General features: G+C 44.8%; 1 protein-coding gene across 1 annotated transcript in view; it reads right to left on the bottom strand.

Moving 5' to 3' along the window:
* lpp (LIM domain containing preferred translocation partner in lipoma) overlaps window positions 1-24804 on the bottom strand; it is a gene marked incomplete at both ends in the record, with an annotated part of 142447 nt that overhangs the window by 26529 nt on the left and 91114 nt on the right. The window contains 2 exons of the mRNA XM_080537296.1: window positions 5767-5936; window positions 22759-22843. Coding sequence (XP_080393422.1) covers window positions 5767-5936; window positions 22759-22843 — 255 coding nt within the window. The remainder of the gene's footprint in view (window positions 1-5766; window positions 5937-22758; window positions 22844-24804) is intronic.

The following is a 24804-nucleotide window of genomic DNA, read 5'->3' as shown; positions in this document are numbered from 1 at the left end:
ATTTATGCTGATGAAATGCATAAATAAAGTTCTTAAATTATCCCCGTTCCTCTTTAGTGCATGTACCAGTGAGTTGGAGAAGTTCCAGAGAAGACGACCATAATCACTGTGAGTGCTTCTGGACGGAGGTGATTTAGGAGAGGGCTAGAGCCACGGATTCAGCCTCACGTGATTAACTGGTAGCGAGACATTCTTGACAGTTGATACGGCGGAAAACACTATTGTCCCTGTATATGTATTGATATCTACAACGGATAAAAAAGAGGAATTAACTACACTAGATCTACAGTAACCATTACTCTTACTCTCACCGTTCATACAGTAAACGCTAAATGAGGAAAAAAAAAACACATAGAGGCAACGCAGGCTTATAGTATGTGTATCATATTATGCAATTACTAGAAGGTGGTATTGTGAACATGTCGGGTTGTGGGTTGCAAGCTAAATCAATACAAATGTTATGGAGTCTTGTTACTGTTGCATTATAGATTTGAAATGATTATGACAAGAATCAATATACAGTAGTATGTGGAGTGTCTTCCTCTTTGTAGTGCATGTGCAAGATAATTGGTTAAGATTATGGTTACCTAAAGAATATTAACATAACCCCATACATGTCAACATAAACTGTGAATATGTGTGTGTGTGTGTGTGTGTGTGTGTGTGTGGTATAGTGAGTTGTATTGATTGATTGATTGAAAACTTTATTAGAAGATTTGCAGAAGTAGGTACATGAAAGTACATTACATACAAGGTCAACTAACAGGATAAAAACCCAAGAAAGCCACTGGCTTATTTCAATTGGGGTCCTTGATTCTCAAGGTACTAAACATAACTATGAATGAATGGTCTTTATTGTCATTGCTACAGTACAGGTACCAAACAACGAAATTTAGGAGGGGTGGCTCCCCTGGTGTTAGGAAAGAAAAAAAAAAAGAAAAAATGTAAAAAAAAAAATCACAAGAAGGGAAGGAGCTGGTTTACATAAATAAAGGCTATGTACACTATCCACTATACTATACTGTACAGATAGACTACGCATTCTCATGACGTCTAAATCGCACTCGTTATCCACAGTTGGCTAGATTCAACACAGTAATCACTGCATTAATTACAGTTTTCTCCATTGTGTATACACAGAAATGGTACTATCAACTATGCACACAAATCTGAAAACTTGAAGCTCATGTATCAACAGCAAGACTCCAGACTGCTAAACTCGAAACTTGATTTCACAATAATGTTGGAAACTTTCCTTTGAGATTCTGGTCCATGATGACATGATTGCATCACATAATTCCTGCAGATTTATTTTTCAGGTGCACTTTCAAGTTGTGAATCTCCCGTTCTACCTCATCCCAAAGGAGTTCTGTTGGATTCAGATCCGGTGACTCGGAAGGCCACTGAAGAACATTGTCATGTTCATGAAATCAGTTTGAGACGACTTTTGCTTTGTGACATGGTGCATTATCAGAGGCACAAACATGTACATTTCAAGCCTGCAAACTGTGACACTTTAAATAACGTGAAACAATACTATTGTGCAATATGACAACCCTAGTCGTCTATCTGTGCAGTATAGTACAGTGGATTGTGTACATAGCCTTTATTTATGTAAACCAGCTCCTTCCCTTCTTGTGATTTTTAAAAAAGTGTTTATTTTTTTCCCTTTCCTAACACCAGGGGAGCCACCCCTCCTAAATTTCGTTGTTTGGTACCTGTACTGTAGCAATGACAATAAAGTCCATTCATTCATTCATTCATTCATTCATTCATTATCATGCTGGACGTAGCCGTTAGAAGATGGGCACATTGTGGCCAACAATAGTCAAATAGGCTGTAGCGTTCAATCAGCGGTTTATTGGTATTAACAGGCCCAGGGTACCAAGAAAACATTCCCCAGACCATTACACCACCTCCACCAGCCTGGACTGTGTACAGTTGTACAGGCTTTCCTAATCAAGTGCTCAATGATTGAATATACGTATAAACACTATTTTGATGGTAGTGTTTTAAATTTAGCACACCAGTGTTTAATTGATGCTCGTTAAGGGATATTCATACGATAGCTGTCTATCGTTTTGGTAGAAAGAATCCGATTTGAGAAGACAGTTTTGTTGTTTAAACTTTTGAGAAATTGAGTTATAGTTTCAGGAAATGGGAAAAAAACGATTTGGGAAAAACTGTAATGACAAAAACAAAAAAGTGTATCTCTTGGTCTCCAACAACAGGCTACCTGGGTCACCATGGTGCTATGGAAACCTTTCCCAGAAGTCCCCCTGCCTAAACAACTCATTAACTAACAAGCTGTGCCAGCACACATCACGTCTCCACTGCCCAATCTCATCTGCTCATCTGTGAAACGTCCTTTATCGCCCGTCTGCAAAGCAGGAGCGTGCGTATACAGTAGGTAAATTAAATCCTGACATCATCGGTTTTCCTTCGGCTCCTATCTGTCTGTCACGTTCGACAGAGGGAACCTGGGTATTTGCATATCCCTTGGTGGGCGAGGAGGAGTGATGGTGTGACTGTGGACTCATCTCATCTCTGAGTGTGTTGTCATGGTTGTGGAGTGTCGCATTAGGAAGGACATTTTCCCCATAGGACAAAACATAGAAGCCATCTGAACTATAAAGAACTTACTGGTAATTGACAAACAGGCCAATGCTTTGAGTTGCATTTCATGTACGAAAGGCGCTATATAAATAAAGCTTTACTTACTTACAATGACTTACTTACTCAGGCCCATCTGGCTGTCCAAGCAACTCTCCAACAACACAAAGCTACGGATCTTCAATACCAATGTGAAGACTGTCCTGCTCTACGGCTCTGAAACGTGGAGGACCACCGAGGGCCTCACAAGCAAGATCCAGGTGTTTGTCAACAAATGCCTGCGGTACATCCTCAAGCTGTGGTGGCCCATCAGAATCACAAATGAAGAGCTGTGGAGAATAACAAACCAGGACAGCATAGCTACCACCATCAAAAGGAGAAAGTGGAGCTGGATAGGGCACACCCTTAGGAAGGACTCCAACAACATCACTAGACAGGCCTTGGACTACAACCCGCAGGGGAAGAGGAAAGTTGGAAGGCCGAAAAACACCTGGAGACGTTCCACACTCCAAGACCTGAAGAACATCGGGGTGAGCTGGCAAGAAACAAAGGCCCAGGCCCAAAAGAGAGTGAGATGGAGAGCTCTGGTGGACGCCCTATGCCCCTCAACGGGGTGAAGAGGACTAACTAACTAACTTACTTACAATGCCCAGAAATACTGGATTGAATCCGCTGATAAAGTGGAACGTCACTGGAGAGACACCCACACAAAGGTTCAGTGCTGCAAAACTGATATGAAAATGGTCATATTTGTCTGTCAAACTTGATCTTGACAGATTCTTGAATCCGTTTTTAGATGTGTCATTTTAATGCCCCGTAATGAAATGTACACATGTTCATTATGTCACTTTCCCCATCATCCCAGAAATGGAGACAGTGTGGAAAAACTGGCGCAGGTTAGAAGATATATTTTACAAAAAACTATTTCCAGCAGCTATATTAGTGGGTGGTCACATTATCCATGTTACCAGTTACCAGTACGCATGTAAATATCAGTCTCCTATGGAGCAATACAATACAATACAATACAAACTTGCAATGTTTCTCCCCAGACAGATTCACTGTCATTGTAGTCTTTGATTATGATGCAACGACGTTAACAGCGTTCACTGTGCTGCACAAAGGGAAGTTGAGAGAGAGCCAAAGAGGAAAGCCCAAGATAGCAAAGTACTAAATATGGACGATGCAACATCATGCTGAATTCCTCAATGAAAAAAAATACATTTCCCTTTAGAGTTTCACTTTGAGTGTGATCTCCATGTTTTGGGGGGAAATGCGAAGTGAAACTGGCACCTAAACTGACGTGACTGGAAGTTCACCTGGTCTTATAGCGGGAAAATGAGCCTTTACTGTCACACGTACGACATCGGAATCACAGTATGATATCTGGTTTGATTTCCCATAGCCTTATGTTGTGCAACAACACATTTGGTGGTGATGTGAAGACAGAACAAGAATAGAGAATGTGTTATTTGAGAATGTGTGTGTGTGTGTGACCACCTAAAACTGTCTTTGTTTTTTTTTATCTTTGTTTTTTGTTTTTTAACTTAGTTTTTATTTCAGTTTCAGCAACGTGTACAATCATGTCATGTTTTGTCTACAATTTCTGTAGTACACATATGGTCCATGAATGTGGTTCAAAGCAAGACACACAAACGAAAAAAGAGCGATCAACAAAAGCATTGAGATGTCAATGACGGAATAAAAGTAAAGATTTTGAAAAGAAAGAAAAAGGGTAGGGGGGGTAGGGTCAGGTGGGGGGGGGGGGTTGTGTATGTGTGTGTGTGTGTGTGTGTGTGTGTGTGTGTGTGTGTGTGTGTGTGTGTGTGTGAATGTGAATGCAACACAGGCGTATATCTATGTGTAGTGATATGAGGTGAGTCTAGAATACAGAAATATGCGAGTCAAGATGTGTGGAAGGGTTCACTGTATTAATATGGACATGACAGGGCTCCATCTTTTTTTTAAATCGTTTTTTATCATCGAATCAGTGTTGATACTGTTGGCTTCAACACTGCTCATCAGTCTAGTCTGGTGTGTTTCTGACGCCTTAACACACAACGCTACCTGTCATCCATAAAAAAAAGTGATTGCAAACAATTGTACCAAAAAGAAAGAAGAAAAAACAACAATGACAGTTTTAGGTGGTCACACTCACACACATTCTCAAACATAACTCTATTCTCGTTCTGTCTTCACATCACCACCAAATGTTTCGTTGCGCAACAACACAAAGCTACGGGAATTCAAACCAGAACCAAACATTTCGTAAGATACGAAAAATAAATTCCTCAGGTCCCAGAAACAACCTATGCTGCCGTCACATACTGGAACTGTCCCTCGTATTTCCTGTTTCTGGTAGAGGGAGTCTTTGGTTAGGAGAAATTAATACATTTTCAAAAGGATATTCTTGGCAATAAAAAAAGGAGGAAGAAAGGAGGCTATTATTTGTTATTCAATCTACAAAGGGAAGTAATCCGATCCCCAGTTCTAATGGGATTTTAATACTTGTCTGTCTCAAACATCTCAAGTGTCTTTCAACTGTCTCGTTGCTTATCAGATGAACAGTACCTCCAGATAAAATTATGGATCAGCATAATTAGATTCTCCGCGTGTAAAAGCCACTGTTTGTCTAATCATTGTCTAAGCGTTCACATTCACAAGCCTGGTAGCTACTGAACGATCTGATAAGTCTGTTGTCGAGACATGGATGAGTGCAGGCTATGAATTTTGAGTGTTGATATCTGTGTGTACAACTCTCTTGTCTAGGTAGTTCTGTGTGTGTATGTGTGTGTGTGTGTGTGTGTGTGTGTGTGTGTGTGTGTGTGTGTGCACGTGAGTGTGTGTGTGTTTGTATGTGTGTGTGTGCACGTGAGTGTGTGTGTGTGTGTGAATGTGTGTGTTTGTGTGTGTGTGCACGTGAGTGTGTGTGTGTGTGTGTGTGTGTTTGTGTGTGTGTGTGTGTGTGTGTGTGTGTGTATGTGTGCGAGGTGAAGAAACAGACTCCTGTAAGGATGAGACTCACTATGTAGCAGGGCTCACAGACTAGTGTAAGGATGAGACTCACTATGTAGCAGGGCTCACAGACTAGTGTAAGGAGTAGTACTCACTATGTAGCAGGTCTCACAGACTAGTGTAAGGAGTAGTACTCACTATGTAGCAGGGCTCACAGAAGGCCCTCTTCTCCACGGCGTAGAAAGGCTTGCCGCGCAGCCTGCTGCTGCAGGTCATGCAGATGAAGCAGTCCACGTGGAAGACCTGGTCCATGGCGGTGCAGCCGGTGCCCTCGCCCACCACGTTCTCCCCACAGCTGGCACAGCGCCCTGGGGGGGGGGGAGAGGGAGAGGGAGAGGGGGGGGGGGACAGCGTTAGACTCTCTACAGGTCTGTCTGGTCTGGTAGCATACCGTGACGTTATAATTATAAGGTTCTAAAGGTTACATTTTTGGTCAAAATTTAGTTTTTTTTACATAATCTGATCCATTAGGTGTTTATTAATGCCTGTGTGGTGTTACTTTTTAAAATGTTGACATTTTTGAGTTAGTAATTCATAAAATACAAAGGTTCCATCTCACAAAACATAATGGAATGTAAAAACTTTGACGCTCAATATCTCTGAACTGCCCTAAACGGAGATAGAACCTTATCATTCTAAACGGAGATAGAACCTGATCAAAGTTAAACGGAGATAGAACCTTATCATTCTAAGCTCACGATATGTTTCTATACCGATACCTCCCATCAGCAACAATAAAACGGTGAAGGAGAACTGTGTGTGGTACACTGTGTGAGCGGACAGCACAGAGGTTGCTTTGAAAACAAAATGACTATCAATAAACCTGTCGTTTAACATGTTTTGGCCTTTATGACACATTTTAGAAGAAGAAGAAATCATTATCATACTCATAATAACCCTCATGATGCATACGAATGCCACCTTTCTCATGAACCAATCACATTCTGATAATTTGAGGATCAGTAAGTAAGTAAGTAAAATGTATTTATACAGCACCTTTCGCAGACCAAGGGTCACAAAGTGCTTTAAATAACAATGAAAAAGACACAATAAAACACAATACAAGAGCGAAAGCCACAGCAGGTTAAAACAAGTGAAAATAAAAACAAGTAACAGACAACAGGTGTACAACAGCATCAGCAGGACACAGAAAGACCCTAGGCCCTTGGGGCTATCCAAAAGCCTGTCTATACAACACAGTCTTTAGCTGTTTTTTAAAAACCTCGACCAAGAGATGGCCCATAGCGCTGCCTCTAACACGTCCCCAACTCATGCTAGTGCCCACGATTCTTCTTCTGGTTGACGGGCTACATCAAACACGAGAGGCTGCGTATCTCCAAGACAACTCTTCCTTTGCTCAACTCATGGTCCTTCAAAACCAGATAGATCAGATCTATAACCAAACACTCTGATGAAGTAAAGCTTTTGACCAAACGGACAATAAGAACACTTTCTATCCGGGGTTGATCGCATCTCAAGGGAAACTCTCACTCTTTTTCAAGTCTCCTACTTTCTTCAGCAATTAAAAGGGGCCAACAGAACACAGCAACATGAAGACCATCTGAGGTATTGGATAAGCATGTTCATAAGGCTAGAGTTGGGGGATGCAGGGATGCAAGTTTCACTGTGTATTTCTATCGCTAATATTCGTAAGCTTAGAATTATAAGGTTCTATCTCCGTTTAGGGCAGTTCAAAGATATTGAGCGTCAAAGTTTTTACATTCCGTTATGTTCTGTGAGATGGAACCTTTGTATTTGATTAATTACTAACTAAGAAATGTCAACATTTTAAAAATAACACCACACAGGCATTAATAAACTCCTAATGGATCAGATTATGAAACTCAATTTTGTCAAAAATGGAGATAGAACCTTATAATTCTAACGTCACATATTGTTGACCAATGATCATCTATCAATCCTGAGTATTACTGAATGAACATTCGCTAATGCCCCCAGGAGTCTAATCCTAATGTCCTAATATAAAGACTGGATAAGGATGGATGGGATTAACTATGACAATGGCGCCTCTTTAGAGAGATTACATATGTCAAAACAGTGTGACATAGCCCCACATCTATTTCAAAAAGTCAGTCTTTGAATGATAAAGGGAAAACTTTTAAGGCAAAGCTCTCTTTGTGTTGGGGGGCAAGTGAACTGATACTGTTGCGCCAGAAAAAAGCCTGATTGCATATTGTGGGACACGGCATTCGGATATCTTTAATTGAGTTGACGATATCTTTAATTGAGTTTAAGATGTCCCCAACTCAATGCAAAGTTATCTTCAACCCACAATTAATGACGCTAGCAATTTAATTAGCGGTATCTTACAATAATGGGGGTTTAGAAAGATATCTTAGAATGTTTTCTTTTTTACACCATCTAAAGATAGATAGAATCTTGCAAAAGGGGGGAAAAAAAGTGTGATATATTGAATTAATTTCAAGTTTAGTTCTGTGGATGATTTTTTTTCTTTTTTTCTTTTTTTTGCTTCGCCTAAGCCTGATTTAGTAATGATTGACTTTCTGTATGTTGTGAATAGAGCAGTTCAAGCGTGTCACAGACAAAAGAGGCCAGACACTAACCAGAGGGAGATATCACAGACTTCCATTTCCACAGTTCCACGCTCGCTGTTTTTATATCACAATCAAACACAGTGTTAAGTTGAATCTGTCTAAGGTATCAGTGAAACTTCTGGAAGTTTTTACTCAGATATGATTGACTATCAAAGCCCAGAGTGCCGCTTGACGACTGAGACTGCTAATGGAATTGCAACCTATCATCTGATATCATGTCAGACAGACTTCACTGAAAAACTAACTGGAAGTTGCTATAAGAGATACAGTATATACAGTAAGAGAAAGACATACATTATGCGATTTATCTACAAGTTCTAGCGTCTTTGTTCAGAGGAAAAATGCTATTTAAGGCCTCTGGCCGAACGTTTAGACGCCAGATGCAAAATGGCTAGTACATCTAAGACAAAAAAAAAGCCAGCTATGACAGTATTAACATTTTAGGATCCCCATTGTTCTCAATTCATATGACAAACACCCTTCAGGGGTGACTTGCAGTGCAAGGCAAGTTTACACAAAACCGACTATCCAGTTTCATCTTCTTCCAAAGCGCTGCTATCCGCTCCTCAATTACGTCTGTTACCTACGGTACTACGGCGCGGGGAGGCAGATTAAACAAACTAGAGGAGGCGCGTCTCAGGGGGATGTGTGGGTGTCGGCGGAATCACAGGCAGGGTAATCACTTCAGAGAGCCAGAGAGAGAGAGGGAGGGAGGGGGGGGGGGAGGCGAGAGAGAGAGAGGGGGCAAGAGAGAGAGAGAGAGAGGGGGGGGAGAGGGGAGAGAAGGTGAGAGGGGGAGAGAGGGGGGAGAGAGAGGAGACAGGGAGAGAGGGGAAAGAGGGAGAGAGAGGGGGAGGGAGAGAGAGAGGGAGAGGGGGGGGGCGAGGGAGAGAGAGAGGGGCGAGAGAGAGAGAGAGAGGGGGGGGAGGGAGAGGGGGGAGGGAGAGAGAGGAGACAGGGGGGAGAGAGGGGAGAGAGGGGAGACAGGGAGAGAGGGGAGAGAGAGAGAGGGGAGACTGGGAGAGGGAGAGAGAGAGAGGGAGAGAGGGGAGAGAGGGGAGAGAGGGAGAGAGAGAGAGAGGAGACAGGGAGAGAGGAAGAGGGAGAGAGGGGAGAGAGGGGAGGGAGAGAGAGAGAGCAAGAGAGAGAGAGAGAGCAAGAGAGAGGGAGAGAGAGAGAGAGAGGGGAGAGAGGGGGAGAGAGAGAGAGAGAGAGAGAGAGAGGGAGAGAGCAAGCACGTCAAGCCTGTTAGTGGCTTCAGATCACAGGCCATCTTCAGTGAGTGGATGAGAGAGCCCAGCACGTCCCACAGGGCTCCCTTCTAAACAGCGAGGAAGGAAACCTCTCGGAAATCCTTTTCCTTTTGGTAGCCTGTGATTGCTAGGGCCCTCAGGAGCTATTTGTGTGAGAGCGTGTGTGTGTGTGTGTGTGTGTGTGTGTGTGTGTGTGTGTGTGTGTGTGTGTGCGAGCGCACAGTCACACACAAACAGATCACACGTACGTACAAACATACGGCAAAGACAAGCGTGGATCGTGCCTCACATACCACACACACATCAACAAACATACGCACGTTCAGACATCACAGTGCATATGCTCCACATATGTATACACCACATAGACGTGATCATACAACACTGTTACCACTACAAACTACGTTCCTCTACTGTACTGTAGAACATGATAGGATGTCCTCACAATCTGTGCAAACATAGTCCATGAAAAGAGTGCAGGGCGTATTAGTAAATATGATTAACGCCGTGTTTGATGTGTACCGTGTCTGTGCTGTCGAGGGAAACATGCGTTGAGTCCTTCTGAGTGAGTGTGTGATCCAGTGTGTCTCTGAGAGACTGACTCTCCCGAAAGGACAAGGTTGCTTACCAGGTCCTGCCGTTCCCAGAGGCCATGCCTGACATTTCTCTGAGAGGATGAAGCTGTCTAGAGACACAGAGTCCCCACACCATCACAACAACATAAACATGGTGGGAGGAGGAGGAAGACGACTCTAAATATACATAGTCTTGTGTAAATCCACAACCTTTTAATTCTGCTATGAATGAATACACATTTGGGAATATTTCAATGCAAATAATAATGAAGAAAAAAAGACAAAAGTGTTGCAAAAAAAGAGTAAAAAAGTGTAAAAGATACAGTAGTTATGGAGACATTTTGAATGTAGGTGACCAGTCGTGTGCTGTAGAGATAGCGTGCAGACATGACACTATCATTCTTGTTTGATTTATATCATGTTCTTATATCACTATTTACACTTTTGGTTAGATGCTAAACTGCATTTTGTTGTATAGTACGTGTACTCTGCCATGACAATAAAGTTGAATCTAATCTAATCTTCATTAGATTCAATTTTATTGTCATCGCAGAGTACAAGTGCCATAAAATCAAAACTTCTCCTATTATCTCGAACCTGTGGAGAGGGTCTCTCTCTTCCACGGCGCGTCTGTTCCACAAACTCCCGCAGACCTAGCGAGTTCAGCTGGAATGCGAATGTGCTCAAATTCCCAACTTTTGCATTGAGAACCACAAATGTCTGATGATGTTTGACGTTCGCAAGACTATGCTAGGTGAGCATGCTTGGATTAAGTAGGTAATCATCACTATTTTTGCAGATTCTAGTCAGACACAACACAAGGCGACAACGCGACTGCCTCTCCTACACTCACCGTCAGGTAAGATGGTAACCATAGAAATAACACTACTGAAGTCATACCTTATTATGACATACATACGGGGCGGCTGTGTCTCAGGAGGTAAAGTCGCCGTCTAATGATCACAAGGTTGGCAGATCAGCAGTTCGAGCCCCGGCTGGCCACATGTCGAAGTGTCCTTGGGCAAGACACTGAACCCCAAAATTGCTCCCAGTGAGCGGGCCGGCCGGCGCCTTGCATGGCAGCTTGCCGCCATTGGTGTGTGAATGTGTGTGGGAATGGGTGAATGAGAGGCCGTTGTAAAGCGCTTTGGAGCAGCAAAAAAGGCGCTATATAAGTGCAGTCCATTTACCATTTTACTGTATTAGCGGTTTTGGCTTGAGTTTTGCTAAAGCACGGTACAGTGATGCCTTAGTTCTCCCTGTGATGAGATGGCTCAACCCGGCCTACGAGGGGTTAGAGTTAGGGGTCTCCAGATGGGTCTCCAACTTTAGTCTCAGTACTTTTAAAGGCATAGTCTACTGTTTGATAACAAGTGGTAAAAAGTGACATGTCTTTGGCAGTGGCATTCATATCAATAATTTTGTGCGAACCGAACCATGTGGTGGAAATAAGCATTTTTAAATGTTGCGATGCTACTTCAAACAGTCGAACTGAATAATACAGGACAGCCAATCAAACCAACATCATGTGTCATGATTTACCCCAGTGGATGAGAGATGATCCCAAATACTTTCGAACTATTTTAGCTGGGCATAAAGGATAAAGCTTAAAAGGACGCTGGCTTTCCCCCCGTGTCCCTTTGCACAGGGAATGGAAGCGGGAAGCGTCTCTCTATCAGAACTTACACACAAATACTTCCTGTGTAACTGATGCCATGACGACGGCAGGGTTGGAGGAGTTCATTTACACTTTCTTTCCCTTTTATTCTCCCAACCGTCAGAAGAAGAAGAAGCTTCTCTTCTCTTCTCTGTTACATCGAAAGTCAAAAAGGAGGACTGAAGGAAGAGAGAATCTCTTTAGAAAAGAGAAGAAGAAACAGAAGCACATTCCCAGCGAGGCTGGGGGAGGCTTGGAAATGGTTAGACAATTTAATTGGATAAAAGGAAAAGATTAAAGAGGCCTTGACTCTGTTCCATAAATAATTGATTTCTAATGTATTTGTAGTGGCGTCGGAGACGGGCGTTGTTTGGGGATGGGGGATGTTGAGTGGCAGAACAGCCTCAGATTTTCCTTCAGTCTTCGCCTTCTTTGTTTTTTCACGCCAGCCCGATATTGAAGTAGCATGAAAGGCAGAGAGGGAGCACACTTGCGGCTGAATTTGATCTTACATCTCCGGAAATCAAAGACGGTGCGTGTAAAGAAGGATAGCAAAGAAGGAACTTTTTTTTGTGGGGAGACCAAAACTTTTCACACTGTGTTAGTAAATAATACAATTGTATTGCTTGTGGAACGCAAGCCTTGGAAAGCCCTGAAAACACAAAGCCGTACAATTGTACCTCCTCGCATACAAAACAAACACAAAGACCACGATACGTATTTCGGGACTATACAAGCCCTGCTTAAATCACCTTACAGAGAATTGTTGGTAGACGTTATTAATACTACAGAGGGAGGAGATGTAGCTGTGTTTTTCAGGAACAACTGTAGCAACAAACTAAAAAAAGGAAATTCCAAAACATCTGCCTCCTCTCTTCCACATTCAGATGCAGGAAATTATGTTGCTCGGCTTCACAAGTTTATTACCCCAACCCCGCCCCCCTGCGCGCTATAAAAACCAGAATACAAAATTAATTTGTTGTGACAGGCTTTGAAAAAGGAACAAAAAAAAAAGTACAAAGTCATGAGAAATTGTTTACGCTTAATTATGGCCATAAACAAACACTCCATCACCGAGTGTTTAACAGCAGAGTATAGGAGGAAAGTAGAACTCTCTAGATCCATCTTCTAGAACATCTTCTCCGTTAAGATTGTCTCCCCTGCAACTCTGCGATGCTCTGGCGACTGACCCTACACTACACTGCCTTGGGATGACAAAGTAAAATCGCTGTCATCGCTGCGCTTCAGTCTCTGAATGCCCTCCCTCGCCCCTAACCCTCTCCACCCTCTCCACCACTCCCATAATCTCATTCCCAATGAACTGCTGTAGCGATGGTGGAGGATGCAGGATGCAGGAGTGGCGAACCTACGACACGCAGCGTTACTGTCAAAGCCCTGGGGCAATGCGCGGGGGAGGGGGGGGGGACAGACAGTGTAGGTTCTCAGTTACATGTTGTGGAAACAGGTTGGCAGAAGCGACATGAATGGGTGCCAGGGAGAGAGAGAGGAGCTACAAGGGGAAAAGGGAGGAATGAGGTGTGTGTGTGTGTGTGTGTGTGTGTATGTGTGTGTGTGTGTGTGTGTGTGTGTGTGTGTGTGTGTGTGTGTGTGTGTAGTGCGTGCGTGTGTGTGTGTGTGTGTGTGTGTGTGTGCGTGTGCGTGTGTGTGTGTGGACGTCGTCTATCTATTCATTCCTGGGGTGAAACAACGCTCAACACACTCAATGAAGTTTAGCAACGTGACACACACACACACACACACACACGCCCGGGAGGCTCAGCTGGGCTCGCACGCCAGCTGATCTTGCAAGCCTCAGTGGATCTGTCTCAACGAGGCAGGGTAGAGAGCACCGAGCGCTGGCGGGGGAGGAGGGAGGGGAGGGAGGAGGAGGGAGGGGAGGGGAGGGGTCACCTCACGTGAACCACCACTGAAAAGCCGGGCTGTGCTGTCAACTGGGGGGGAAGAGGAGGCCCCGTGTGCTGGCACGCCACGCTCTCGCTCGGCTCAGAAACTAGAAAGCAGCGTGGCGAGGTCAGCTACAGTACCGGGCGCCAAGATCATTAGAAAATAAAAACTGGGAAAGAGAAAGAGGGAGAGAGGGAGAGAGGCCCCAACCAACCAACTACACATTCAGAGAAATGCTAAACAGTGTGGGAAAGTAATAAACCGAGTCCTCGTCCCAAAAATAGCAACTAACAGTAATTAAGAATTCAAAACCCTATTAATGCCGAACCCATGTGACCAATTACGAGTAGTGGGGTGATGACATGGCTCAGCAACAGCCACGGTTTCATTCATAAACGTACTTTGTTATAAATACTCTATATGAAGCAATTAAAATGTAACACGGGAAAAACTAGGGAATGTGTTTATATAACTGGCCAACTTTCTATCAACAGAATGGGGATAAGAAGCAGGAAGGCTTGAATTCATCTGACGGGGCGGCTGTGGCTCAGGAGGTAGAGGAGTCGCCGTCTAATGATCACAAGGTCGGCAGATCGGCGGTTCGAGCCCCGGCCGGCTGGCCACATGTCGAAGTGTCCTCGGGTAAGACACTGAACCCCAAATTGCTCCCAGTGAGCGGGCCGGCCGGCGCCTGGCATGGTAGCTTGCCGCCATTGGTGTGTGAATGTGTGTGTGTGTGAATGGGTGAATGAGAGGCCGTTGTAAAGCGCTTTGGATAAAGGCGCTATGTAAGTGCAGTCCATTTATCTGATGTGAGATAGGTATACACTAAATCACACCGAATATCAACTGGTAAAACACAGTGAGAGTGTGTGTGTGTGTGTGTGTGTACCCGTGTGAGTGTGAGTGGCTTGTCTTGATGTGGGAGTGGCTTAGACAGTTAAGGGGAGGGGCTTAGACAGTTAGGGGGAGTGGCCTGTATCAAAGTGGGTGTGGCTTAGACAGTTAGGGGGAGTGGCTTAGACACTAGCATAGACATTAGCATACAGCTCATTAACATACAGCTCATTAGCATGAAGCACTGGCAGGTGTTGTCCATGCTGTATCATACCATCAACAAACAAAACTGCTATAAACGAGTTTGGTTATTATATGGTTACATTTTGGTTGTAACCATGGTTACATGATTCTGAGATGACAGCCCCTGTGAGATGCAAAACTAACAATCATAGATGCCATAATTGGTGCCCCTCCAATGGTCTAAACTTGACCATGTGCCCCCACAGTTGATAAACGTCACACTAAAGTGCCCCTTTTGAGTGGCAAAATTAGAGGATGTGCCCTATTGGCTGCCCTTCCAATGGTCTAAACTTGACCATGTGTCCCCACAGTTGATAAACGTCACACTAAAGTGCCCTTTTGAGTGGCAAAATGAGAGGATGTGCCCTATTGGCTGCCCTTCCAATGGTCTAAACTTGACCATGTGTCCCCACAGTTGATAAACGTCACACTAAAGTGCCCTTTTGAGTGGCAAAATGAGAGGATGTGCCCTATTGGCTGCCCTTCCAATGGTCTAAACTTGACCATGTGTCCCCACAGTTGATAAACGTCACACTAAAGTGCCCTTTTGAGTGGCAAAATGAGAGGATGTGCCCTATTGGCTGCCCTTCCAATGGTCTAAACTTGACCATGTGTCCCCACAGTTGAAAAACGTCACACTAAAGTGCCCTTTTGAGTGGCAAAATTAGAGGATGTGCCCTATTGGCTGCCCTTCCAACGGTCTAAACTTGACCATGTGCACTGATGGGGTCCCATGTTGTGCAGTAGGTGCCCGTTTTTTCTTTTCGCCCTTCAAACAGCCTAGTCCGCCACTGGTGATACGCTACTGATAGTGAATCCTAACAAAGCACACCTGTCACATACAAGGCCAACACTGGGCTACTGGTTTCTTTGAGATTCCAAAGGATACTGGCCATGGATGAAGACCAAACTCCTCCACAAACCTTCACGATGTCGATTTGTTATGCTGCTATGTTGACTATCGGTGTATAGTGCTTGATTTACAGTATGCGGCTACGAAGTTCAACTTCATTTTCCACAATGAACAGCCTTCAAAACCCCCAGCATGCAATGCAGTGAAACATTATTCAGTTCAGTGCATCACGGGCTTAAGAGTTGAGGCGGATAAAGAAGGGATCCGTTAAGGGAGGACCGAGGTTAACACATCTCACAGTGACACGCGTCCCACTTGTTATGACACACACAAGTAGAAGAGAATCTAAAGGCGCATATTACTGAGTAATATGCGAAAAGCATTCAACCAGAGTATCTAGGACAATGCACACAGCTGTCTGAACTGAAAAATCCTATTAATACATTAAACTTGCGAGGCTTTTATTGACTTTTAAAGAAATAGTGTTACAGACATCGGCATTAGAGCACGACTCCTCGTTCACCCAAACTTTGAGTGACCCAGTTACCTCAGCTGGTCTGCTCAGACCCCTGCTGCCCCTATTACAGTGGTTACGGGGACTGTAACTCTCTCTCTCTCTCTGTCTCTCTCTCTCTGTCTCTCTGTCTCTCTCTCTCTCTGACCTCACTGCCCCTACTACAGTTGGTTACGGGGACTGTAACTCTCTCTCTCTCTCTCTCTCTGTCTCTCTCTCTCTGTCTCTCTCTCTCTCTGTCTCTCTCTGTCTCTCTCTGTCTCTCTCTGTCTCTCTCTCTCTCTCTCTCTCTCTCTCTCTCTCTCTCTGTGTCTCTCTGTGTCTCTCTCTCTCTCTCTCTCTCTCTCTCTCTGACCTCACTGCCCCTACTACAGTTGGTTACGGGTTCTGTAGCTGTAGATCCATTCAGTAACTCTTACTTACTCCAAGACTCCTCATGAACATTTCATGTGAGGTGTCTTATAAATTATGAGGGCTTTTCCAGCTGACATTATGAGGATAACATGGCAAAGCCCTCCATGTTCCTTCCTCTCTCTCTCTCTCTCTCTCTCTCTCTCTCTCTCTCTCTCTCTCTCTGTGTCTCTCTCTCTCTCTCTCTCTCTCTCTCTCTCTCTCTCTGACCTCACTGCCCCTACTACAGTGGTTACGGGGACTGTTGTAGCTGTAGATCCATTCAGTAACTCTTACTTACTCCAAGATTCCTCATGAACATTTCATGTGAGGTGTCTTATAAATTATGAGGGCTTTTCCTAGCTGACGTTATGAGGGTACATGGCAAAGCCTACATGTTCCTTCCTCTCTCTCTCTCGTCATCAAACGAAAAAACGTGGAATGAAACTGAAGGGAGGGGAGAGACTCTCTAGATAGAGTAGCTCAGACAGACTTCTTCTGCGTGAGCGACCAGCGTGGATCCATCAACTTACTTCCATCCTTTCATTGACTGTTATGTTGAAACCTCTTGTAAGAGATTTGGAACAAAATGGAATATTCAAACATTCTTACACTCAAAATACATTTTCTTTACGATACGATGGCAGGAACTCAAGCTATCGTTTTAGGTTTTTAAGGATACAAAAGAAAGAAAATATGATTTTGAGTATTTTCAGTGGAATGTATCACCATCACTAATTGTAAATAATGCAACGCACGTCGTCCTTTCAATTATTCAGCTTTGTGTCCCGGTTTTGGGTCGACATCGTTGATGTAATGACGATAGAAAGTGCAAGTTCCTCTGCAGCAGAACTGTCAAGCCGACTACCAGGCAGAGTTGAGGAGCTGTGTCTTATTACATTGCCACAAACACAGAACACCTACGCACCACCTAAGTGGATTAGATATGACGGATGATGATGACATGGAGGGAAAAATATCTTTCAGATTACTCAGAATGTAATCTGGAACTCTAAATCAGCGCTTATCAGTCACTCTTCAAAACGGTTTCTGTCTGACATCGAAATCTCCTTCTGATGTGTTTTCGAACACAACATGGGTCACAACATGGGTCACACTTTGTATGTGCAAGAAGGAGAATGAAACTAGAGCTGGGGCCAACATGTACAGGTATTATATAATATTTATACAACAGTTAGTTCCGACCAAGTAATTTGATTGGACAAGAGGCATTCCATGAGTGCTGATATACAGTATAACAGCACTGGGACTTTTAACTATATGTATCACTCCGCCTCACAGATGTTCTACTAAATGACCGTTAATTAGACTACGGTACGTGTTTGTGTTCAGGTTACTAGGCAACAGTCCATTTGAAGTTCAGTTGCGGAACAATTTTTTGTTTATTTTTATGATTAAATAAACAAACAAATCATAATCTGTTGTCGCTATTACTGTTAACTAATAAATCGCGCTGTAGAACTGTTGTATAAAAGCAATATCACACTCGAGGTCGTGCTGTTATACTGAATATCAGCACTCCCTCTCGTGTGATATTGCTTAAATAAACATGTACAGGTATTATAGGTATGTATTATATTAGGTACATGTTATATTATATATCAACATGTACAGGTATTATATTGGCAGACTGATGCTCGCTGTGAAAGTCTGAGTGCAAACTTTTTCTCTTGACATCACTGTGCAAGAATCTAATGTTAATTTAGTTCAATTAACACCCCCTGGACCAATGGAAACCTACAATAGCTGTGTTAGATTAGAAGCTCATCAAAGACATTAGCGCCACCAATAAAACTTTGTTATAGGAGGACAAAGATCCAGAGAGAGAGAGAGACAGAGAGAGAGAGAGAGACAGAGAGAGAGAGAGACAGAGAGAGAGAGAGAGAGAGAGAGAGACAGAGAGAGAGACAGAGAGAGAGAGAGAGACAGAGAGAGAGACAGAGAGAGAGAGAGAGACAGAGAGAGAGAGAGAGAGAGAGAGGGACAGAGACACACAGAGAGAGAGAGAGGGACAGAGACACAGAGAGAGAGAGAGGGACAGAGACACAGAGAGAGAGAGAGAGAGATGGCAGCCCCAGTCTGATTAATCTAGTTAATTACTCGCCCTGGGGTTTTGACAAACGCTCGCCCTCTTCCCCCTCATGCCCAACAAAAAAAAAAGCAGAGGCCTTGAACTGTAATCAGATGTGTTGTAATTACAGAGCTCAGGGTTGCTTCTCCCTCAGCCCTGGTTCTCCTCGTATGGAACATCCCTGGCTGACCTACGCTGTACACAGTACACAGTACAGTATGTGTACATTATTCAGTGTGTCGTCGTCGTCAGGGCCACTCTGGTGGATCTAGTAATGCTGAGGAGCGACGCCACAGCGTGAGCATGCACTACAACTTTCTCCTTTCCCCCCTAATGAGTCTCCACAGCCGCCCCGAACCCCAAACATCCACTCCTCCTGCCCTTACTTATTCTCCCTCCATCTTTCCACTAATTCACCCGTCTCCTTGTTTAACCGTTAGCCGACCCCCCCCCCCGCGCTCCCCCCCCCCCCCCCCCCCACATCACCCCCAGCTGCTGTAAGCTGGGGAGGCAGACGTTGTCTCTGACTCGGCGCTCGGCGCGGGCTACCTCAGCTCACATATGACCCATTTAACAGCTCCCATTGGCCTCCTTTCCCCGGCCGCGGGCCAGTGCGCCTTAGTTTGCAAACAGAAGCAAGTGTGTGTATGCATGGATGGTATAGGAGGAGGACACGCACACACAGGGCATACCAGGCCACACACACACACACACACACACACGTCTCACACATCACATCACATCACACAGAGAGAGACACACACACACACACGCTTATAAAGGAGGGCAGCAGTAACCAAGCTTAGAGGGCCATCCAGCTAAAAATGACTCTGCTTCCATCCTGCTTAAGCCAGGGGATCTATGTGACCTATGTCTAATGCAAACCAATTATGGGTCTTTTAAAACGCACATCGACGTGTAGCTTAAATCCCCAGTTAATACCAGTTAAATACATGTATGTAACAATAATACACCTACACATGGTATTAGGTTTATGGTGGCTCATTCATTCAGCGTTTTTTTAAACCGCCTATTATTGAAGGGACTGAGCGGATAGGCTGGGTGGGGGGGGTGATGTCTTAAGGGTAGAGTCATAGAGGCTGAGTCCAGGGCGTGAGCGTAGAATTCTAAGGTTCTATCTCCGTTTAGGGCAGTTCAGAGATATTGAGCGTCAAAGTTTTTATATTCCATTATGTTTTGTGAGATGGAACCTTTGTATTTTATGAATTACTAACAACAACAAAAAATCAACATTTTAAAAATAACACCACACAGGCATTAATAAACACCTAATGGATCAGATTATGTAAAAAACTAAATTTTGACCAAAAATGGAGATAGAACCTTATAATTCTAACATCACGAGGGGCCAGTGGGTCTTTACAGGATTAAGCTGCGTGCACACCAGGCCATTGCGTTGCACCGGAAGTCATTCATCTCAATGGGGCAGTTGCGTTGATCAGTTGCCTTGCTCTGCATTGCGTTTCTTGACCGTCAGGGTGCGCTAATCAGTCAAAAAATGTCAGCTTTTGCGTTGCGTTGGATCCGTTAAAACAACCGGAAGTAAACCGGAAGTAGTTTCTTGCCCAGAGCTTTCGCCTCAGATGTAAAATCCTAAATTTTGGCCGCCATTGGCTACAATCTGTAATTTGGCTCTACAAGTGTTAATGTCATTTTATGAAGTTTTTATATGTTTTCAGGCGAGAAAGTAACCATATATATTCACAAAATGTGTCCAGTTTATCAAAATAACCCGTTTATATATCTTATCTGACGTTTTTTCCCCCACTTCTGTGGGAAACTTCGCTAGCAACACGAGTAGAGCTTTGCATCTGCATCGCACGTTGAAGTACGTCAAGCCCATCCCACCAGGTTGCGCCAGAACGGTGGGTCACGGTCCCTGGTGTGCACGCAGCGTTACAGAGGAGACGGTAGGAGAGGGGCAGAGGGACAGAGGGACACTCTCAGGGAATAGATGACGGAGGCACAAGTGAAATATGAAATGTAGTGTAGAACCGTAGGAGGAACCATTGAGGAGAGATAATGTGCGTCGTCATCTCCAGTGAACGCATTCTCTTTCATCCTCTTTATCAAGTGCTAACTTTTGTAATGTCTGTTTCTCCCAGAAACCCTTCAGCTCCTGGGCTGGGCCTCCGTACCGTAGCCTCCGTTCACTCCCGCTCTCAAATGTGGAAATGTGGGGCGGTTGTGTCTCAGGAGGTAGAGGCTGCTGTGTCTCAGGAGGTAGAGGCTGTGTCTCAGGAGGTAGAGGCTGTGTCTCAGGAGGTAGAGGCTGGTGGAGGTAGAGGCTGTGTCTCAGGAGGTAGAGGCTGTGTCTCAGGAGGTAGAGGCTGTGTCTCAGGAGGTAGAGGCTGTGTCTCAGGAGGTAGAGGTTGTGTCTCAGGAGGTAGAGGCTGGTGGAGGTAGAGGCTGTGTCTCAGGAGGTAGAGGCTGTGTCTCAGGAGGTAGAGGCTGTGTCTCAGGAGGTAGAGGCTGTGTCTCAGGAGGTAGAGGCTGTGTCTCAGGAGGTAGAGGCTGGTGGAGGTAGAGGCTGTGTCTCAGGAGGTAGAGGCTGTGTCTCAGGAGGTAGAGGCTGTGTCTCAGGAGGTAGAGGCTGTGTCTCAGGAGGTAGAGTCGCCGTCTAATGATCACAAGGTCGGCAGATCGGAGGTTCGAGCCCCGGCTGGCCACATGTCGAAGTGTCCTTGGGCAAGACACTGAACCCCAAAATTGCTCCCAGTGAGCGGGCCGGCGCCTTGCATGGCAGCTTGCCGCCATTGGTGTGTGAATGTGTGTGTGAATGGGTGAATGAGAGGCCGTTGTAAAGCGCTTTGGAGCAGCAAAAAAGGCGTTATATAAGTCCATTACCATTAAAGAGAACACTCAACGTTGGTAAAAGTTGCACATGAGCAGTTTCTTTTTATATATTTTTTATATACAACAAAATGAAATGCTAATTAGGTTGGTGAGAGGGAGACAGTTGCATGCACACACACACACAGAAGCCCCTTTCACACGTAGTTCCCTGTACATTGCATGGAATCCCCACCCCTGTCAGTTTTTCATTTTCATTTTCATACGCATAAAATGGATGTATGATATATTGGAGATATATATGGTAGGCCTATAGTCTCACGCACCTGTCGCGTCTCCAGTACATTAGAACTTCGCATCCTTTGAAACATATGGCGGGATGTAAGGATATTGTAACTTCGCATGGAATGCAGCATTTAAATAGTTTAGTTTATGTTCAACTGGAAAAGGTAGAGCACAGATTTTCGTGTTTGAGTATAGAAAGGTAGTGTGTGTGTGTGTGTGTGTGTGTGTGTGCCTTACATATAGGGGTGTGTGTGTGTGTGTGTGTGTGTGCGTGTGTATGTGTGTGTGCATGTGTGTGTGTGTGTGTGTGTGTGCCTTACATATAGGGGTGTGTGTGTGTGTGTGTGTGTGTGTGTGTGTGTGTGTGTGTGTGCGTGTGTGTGCGTGTGCATGTGTGTGTGTGTGAGAGTTTATGTACATGTGTTACACATGGGGCAGAGGCTATGACTCAGAGTGCCAGCAGTCTCCTGGACTATCCTCACCTGTGATATGAGTGTGAGCGCTGTAGAGTGTCGTCTTTGACCGAGCATCACTGTGTGTTTTCATAAGCGCTCATGTGAGGCAGATTGTGCTTTCATCAACCTGAATGTTTCTGCTGTTCACTGTAGCTACTGTTGACCTGGGACGGCCCTACATAAATGAATTATGACACTGTCACACTTAACATCACTTATTAGATGTGGCCCATAGTGGCATGTGTCACTGAAGCCATCTGATGTAGTGTACGGGAGGGATTCACTGCCTGACGGGAGTATGCAGACAGCAGAGAGAGCACGAGCTTAGAATTATAAGGTTCTATCTCCAAAATTGAGTTTTTTACATAATCTGATCCATTAGGTGTTTATTAATGCCTGTGTGGTGTTATTTTTTTAAAATGTTGACATTTTTGAGTTAGTAATTAATAAAATACAAAGGTTCCATCTCACAAAACATAATGGAATGTAAAAACGTTGACGCTCAATATCTCTGAACTGCCCTAAACGGAGATAGAACCTTATCATTCTAAACGGAGATAGAACCTTATCATTCTAAACGGAGATAGAACCTTATCATTCTAAACTCATGAGAGGCTGGTGTGTTGGTGCGGGGGGGGGGGGGGGGGGGAGGGGGAGGGCAGGCAGGGAGGTGTTTCCTACCAAAGTACTCCTCGGAGGGGGGGTTGTCCATGTCCAGCAGCATCTTCTTGGTCAGACGCTCCAGCTCGTCCTCAGGCCTGGGACCCTGGAAACAAGACAGGCACATGGTGGTTACACACATCACACACACACACACACACACACACACACACACACCTGCATATACACCCCCAAATACACCCATATACACGCACACACACACACACACACACACACACACACCTGCATATACACCCCCAAATACACCCATACACACACACACACACACACACACACACCTGCAAATACACCCCCAAATACACTCATACACGCACACGCACACACCCACATCACACACACACACACACACCCACACCCACACACACACACACACACACCCACACCCACACCCACACCCACACACACACACACACACACACACACACCCACACACCCACACACACACACACACACACACACACACACACACACACACACACCCACACACCCACACCCACACACACAGTTGGCCATGCCGTTCAACACCAATACCATCAACCTGGATGACAGGTCTGTAGCATCTATTACTGCCTCCTGCAATAACAGTCAAAAAAATCTGTTTCACTGTCTGCAGAACCCCGTTTGAAGGAGGGGGGGGGGGGGGGGGAATAAAGCCTCCCCACATTAAAATGTTTACCCAAGAGCACATTAAGTTACACGCACGCAATCAGAAGATTTCCCCCATGAAATAGACCTCAATAACCTCGCCTCGAGATTATGTGCTGGGTGCAACAGCAGCTGTGGTGGAAGCAGGGTTGTAATAGTGTGAAGTCTCAAAACCTGATCAAATTAACAATGTTAACAATAGGGACCCATGGATCTCTGCCTGGAGCACATGGAGATGAGGATCGTCCCTGAAGGCTGTTCTGTCTGCCGGGTGTTTAACATGCAAATCCTCCAGCCCTCAGTCTGTCTGTCTGTCCTCCTGTGGAAGAATCTGACCCTGACTCCGGCCCCCTCTGGACCCTGCGTCTCTTTGCCCAGAGGACCGTGGGTTGGTATGTGTGTGTACGCACCGACCGACGGACGGTACGTACAGGAATGCGAGCTATGTTGACACAGCTTTTCTGACGGAGACTGATCTTGGCGTTAGGAAACGACGATAGAGTCATATCGAGAAGGAGAAGCAGAAGTCAGTCTCTGAAGTAAGAAGAAAAGGTTTCAATGCGTACCGACAACTGGATGACTGTTCTACAACTGGATGACTGTTCTACAACTGAACGAGGGTTCTACAACTGGATGACTGTTCTACAACTGAACGACTGTTCTACAACTGAACGAGGGTTCTACAACCGAATGAGTGTTACATTAGCCGACTCGAGATGAAGATAGTCACAGTTGAGTTACGTCTGCTGGTGGTGGTAGTAGTGGGGGAGATGTTTACATGACACATAACTTTCTCACAGACACCCTCACTTCTTCCTATACTGCAACGTTTTCCTCCCGAACATCCTGCAGCCTCTGTCCTCTCAACAGACATTCTCCGCTAGTCATGTACACAGCTGCAGTAGAACCCCCCCCCACCCCCCCCAACCTTCCTGGCTTACAGCACCATCCCCTGTCACAGGTGCACAACTTCTAACACAGATGCCCTGGAGGCCGAGACTTGTGATGCTTATAGTATACACTACACTACTCTGCCAAACTTGCTCAACCAGCCTCTCTGCTGACCTTACCCGTGTCTGGGTCGACTGCTGTAACATATTATTTGATTTCCAATAACTCTAAAAGAGCCCCAGATTTGAGCTGACCTTCTGACGGGTCTTCTAATTGTGGCATCGGGGAGCAGCGCTGAATGTTAGAGACGCCTCTGGTTCTGATCTTATTCATCCTGGGCTCTGAGTCATACAGAGGCGTCAGACCTGCCAATACTGTATCGGTTTAAATGGCTTGTGTGAGTAAGCAGAGCTGTTGTTTATATTTGGAGTAACATACACATCTAATTAGAGAGATAGAGCCATATATCATCTCTACTTAGTGTGTTTATGTTATGTATTGTTTCTTTCC

This window comes from Nansenia antarctica (assembly GCF_963989245.1).
Source record: "Nansenia antarctica genome assembly, chromosome: 7".
NCBI classification, from domain to species: Eukaryota; Metazoa; Chordata; class Actinopteri; order Argentiniformes; family Microstomatidae; genus Nansenia; species Nansenia antarctica.
The sequence above is the reverse complement of the archived record's forward strand: the minus strand, read 5'-3'. Positions and strand labels throughout refer to the sequence as shown.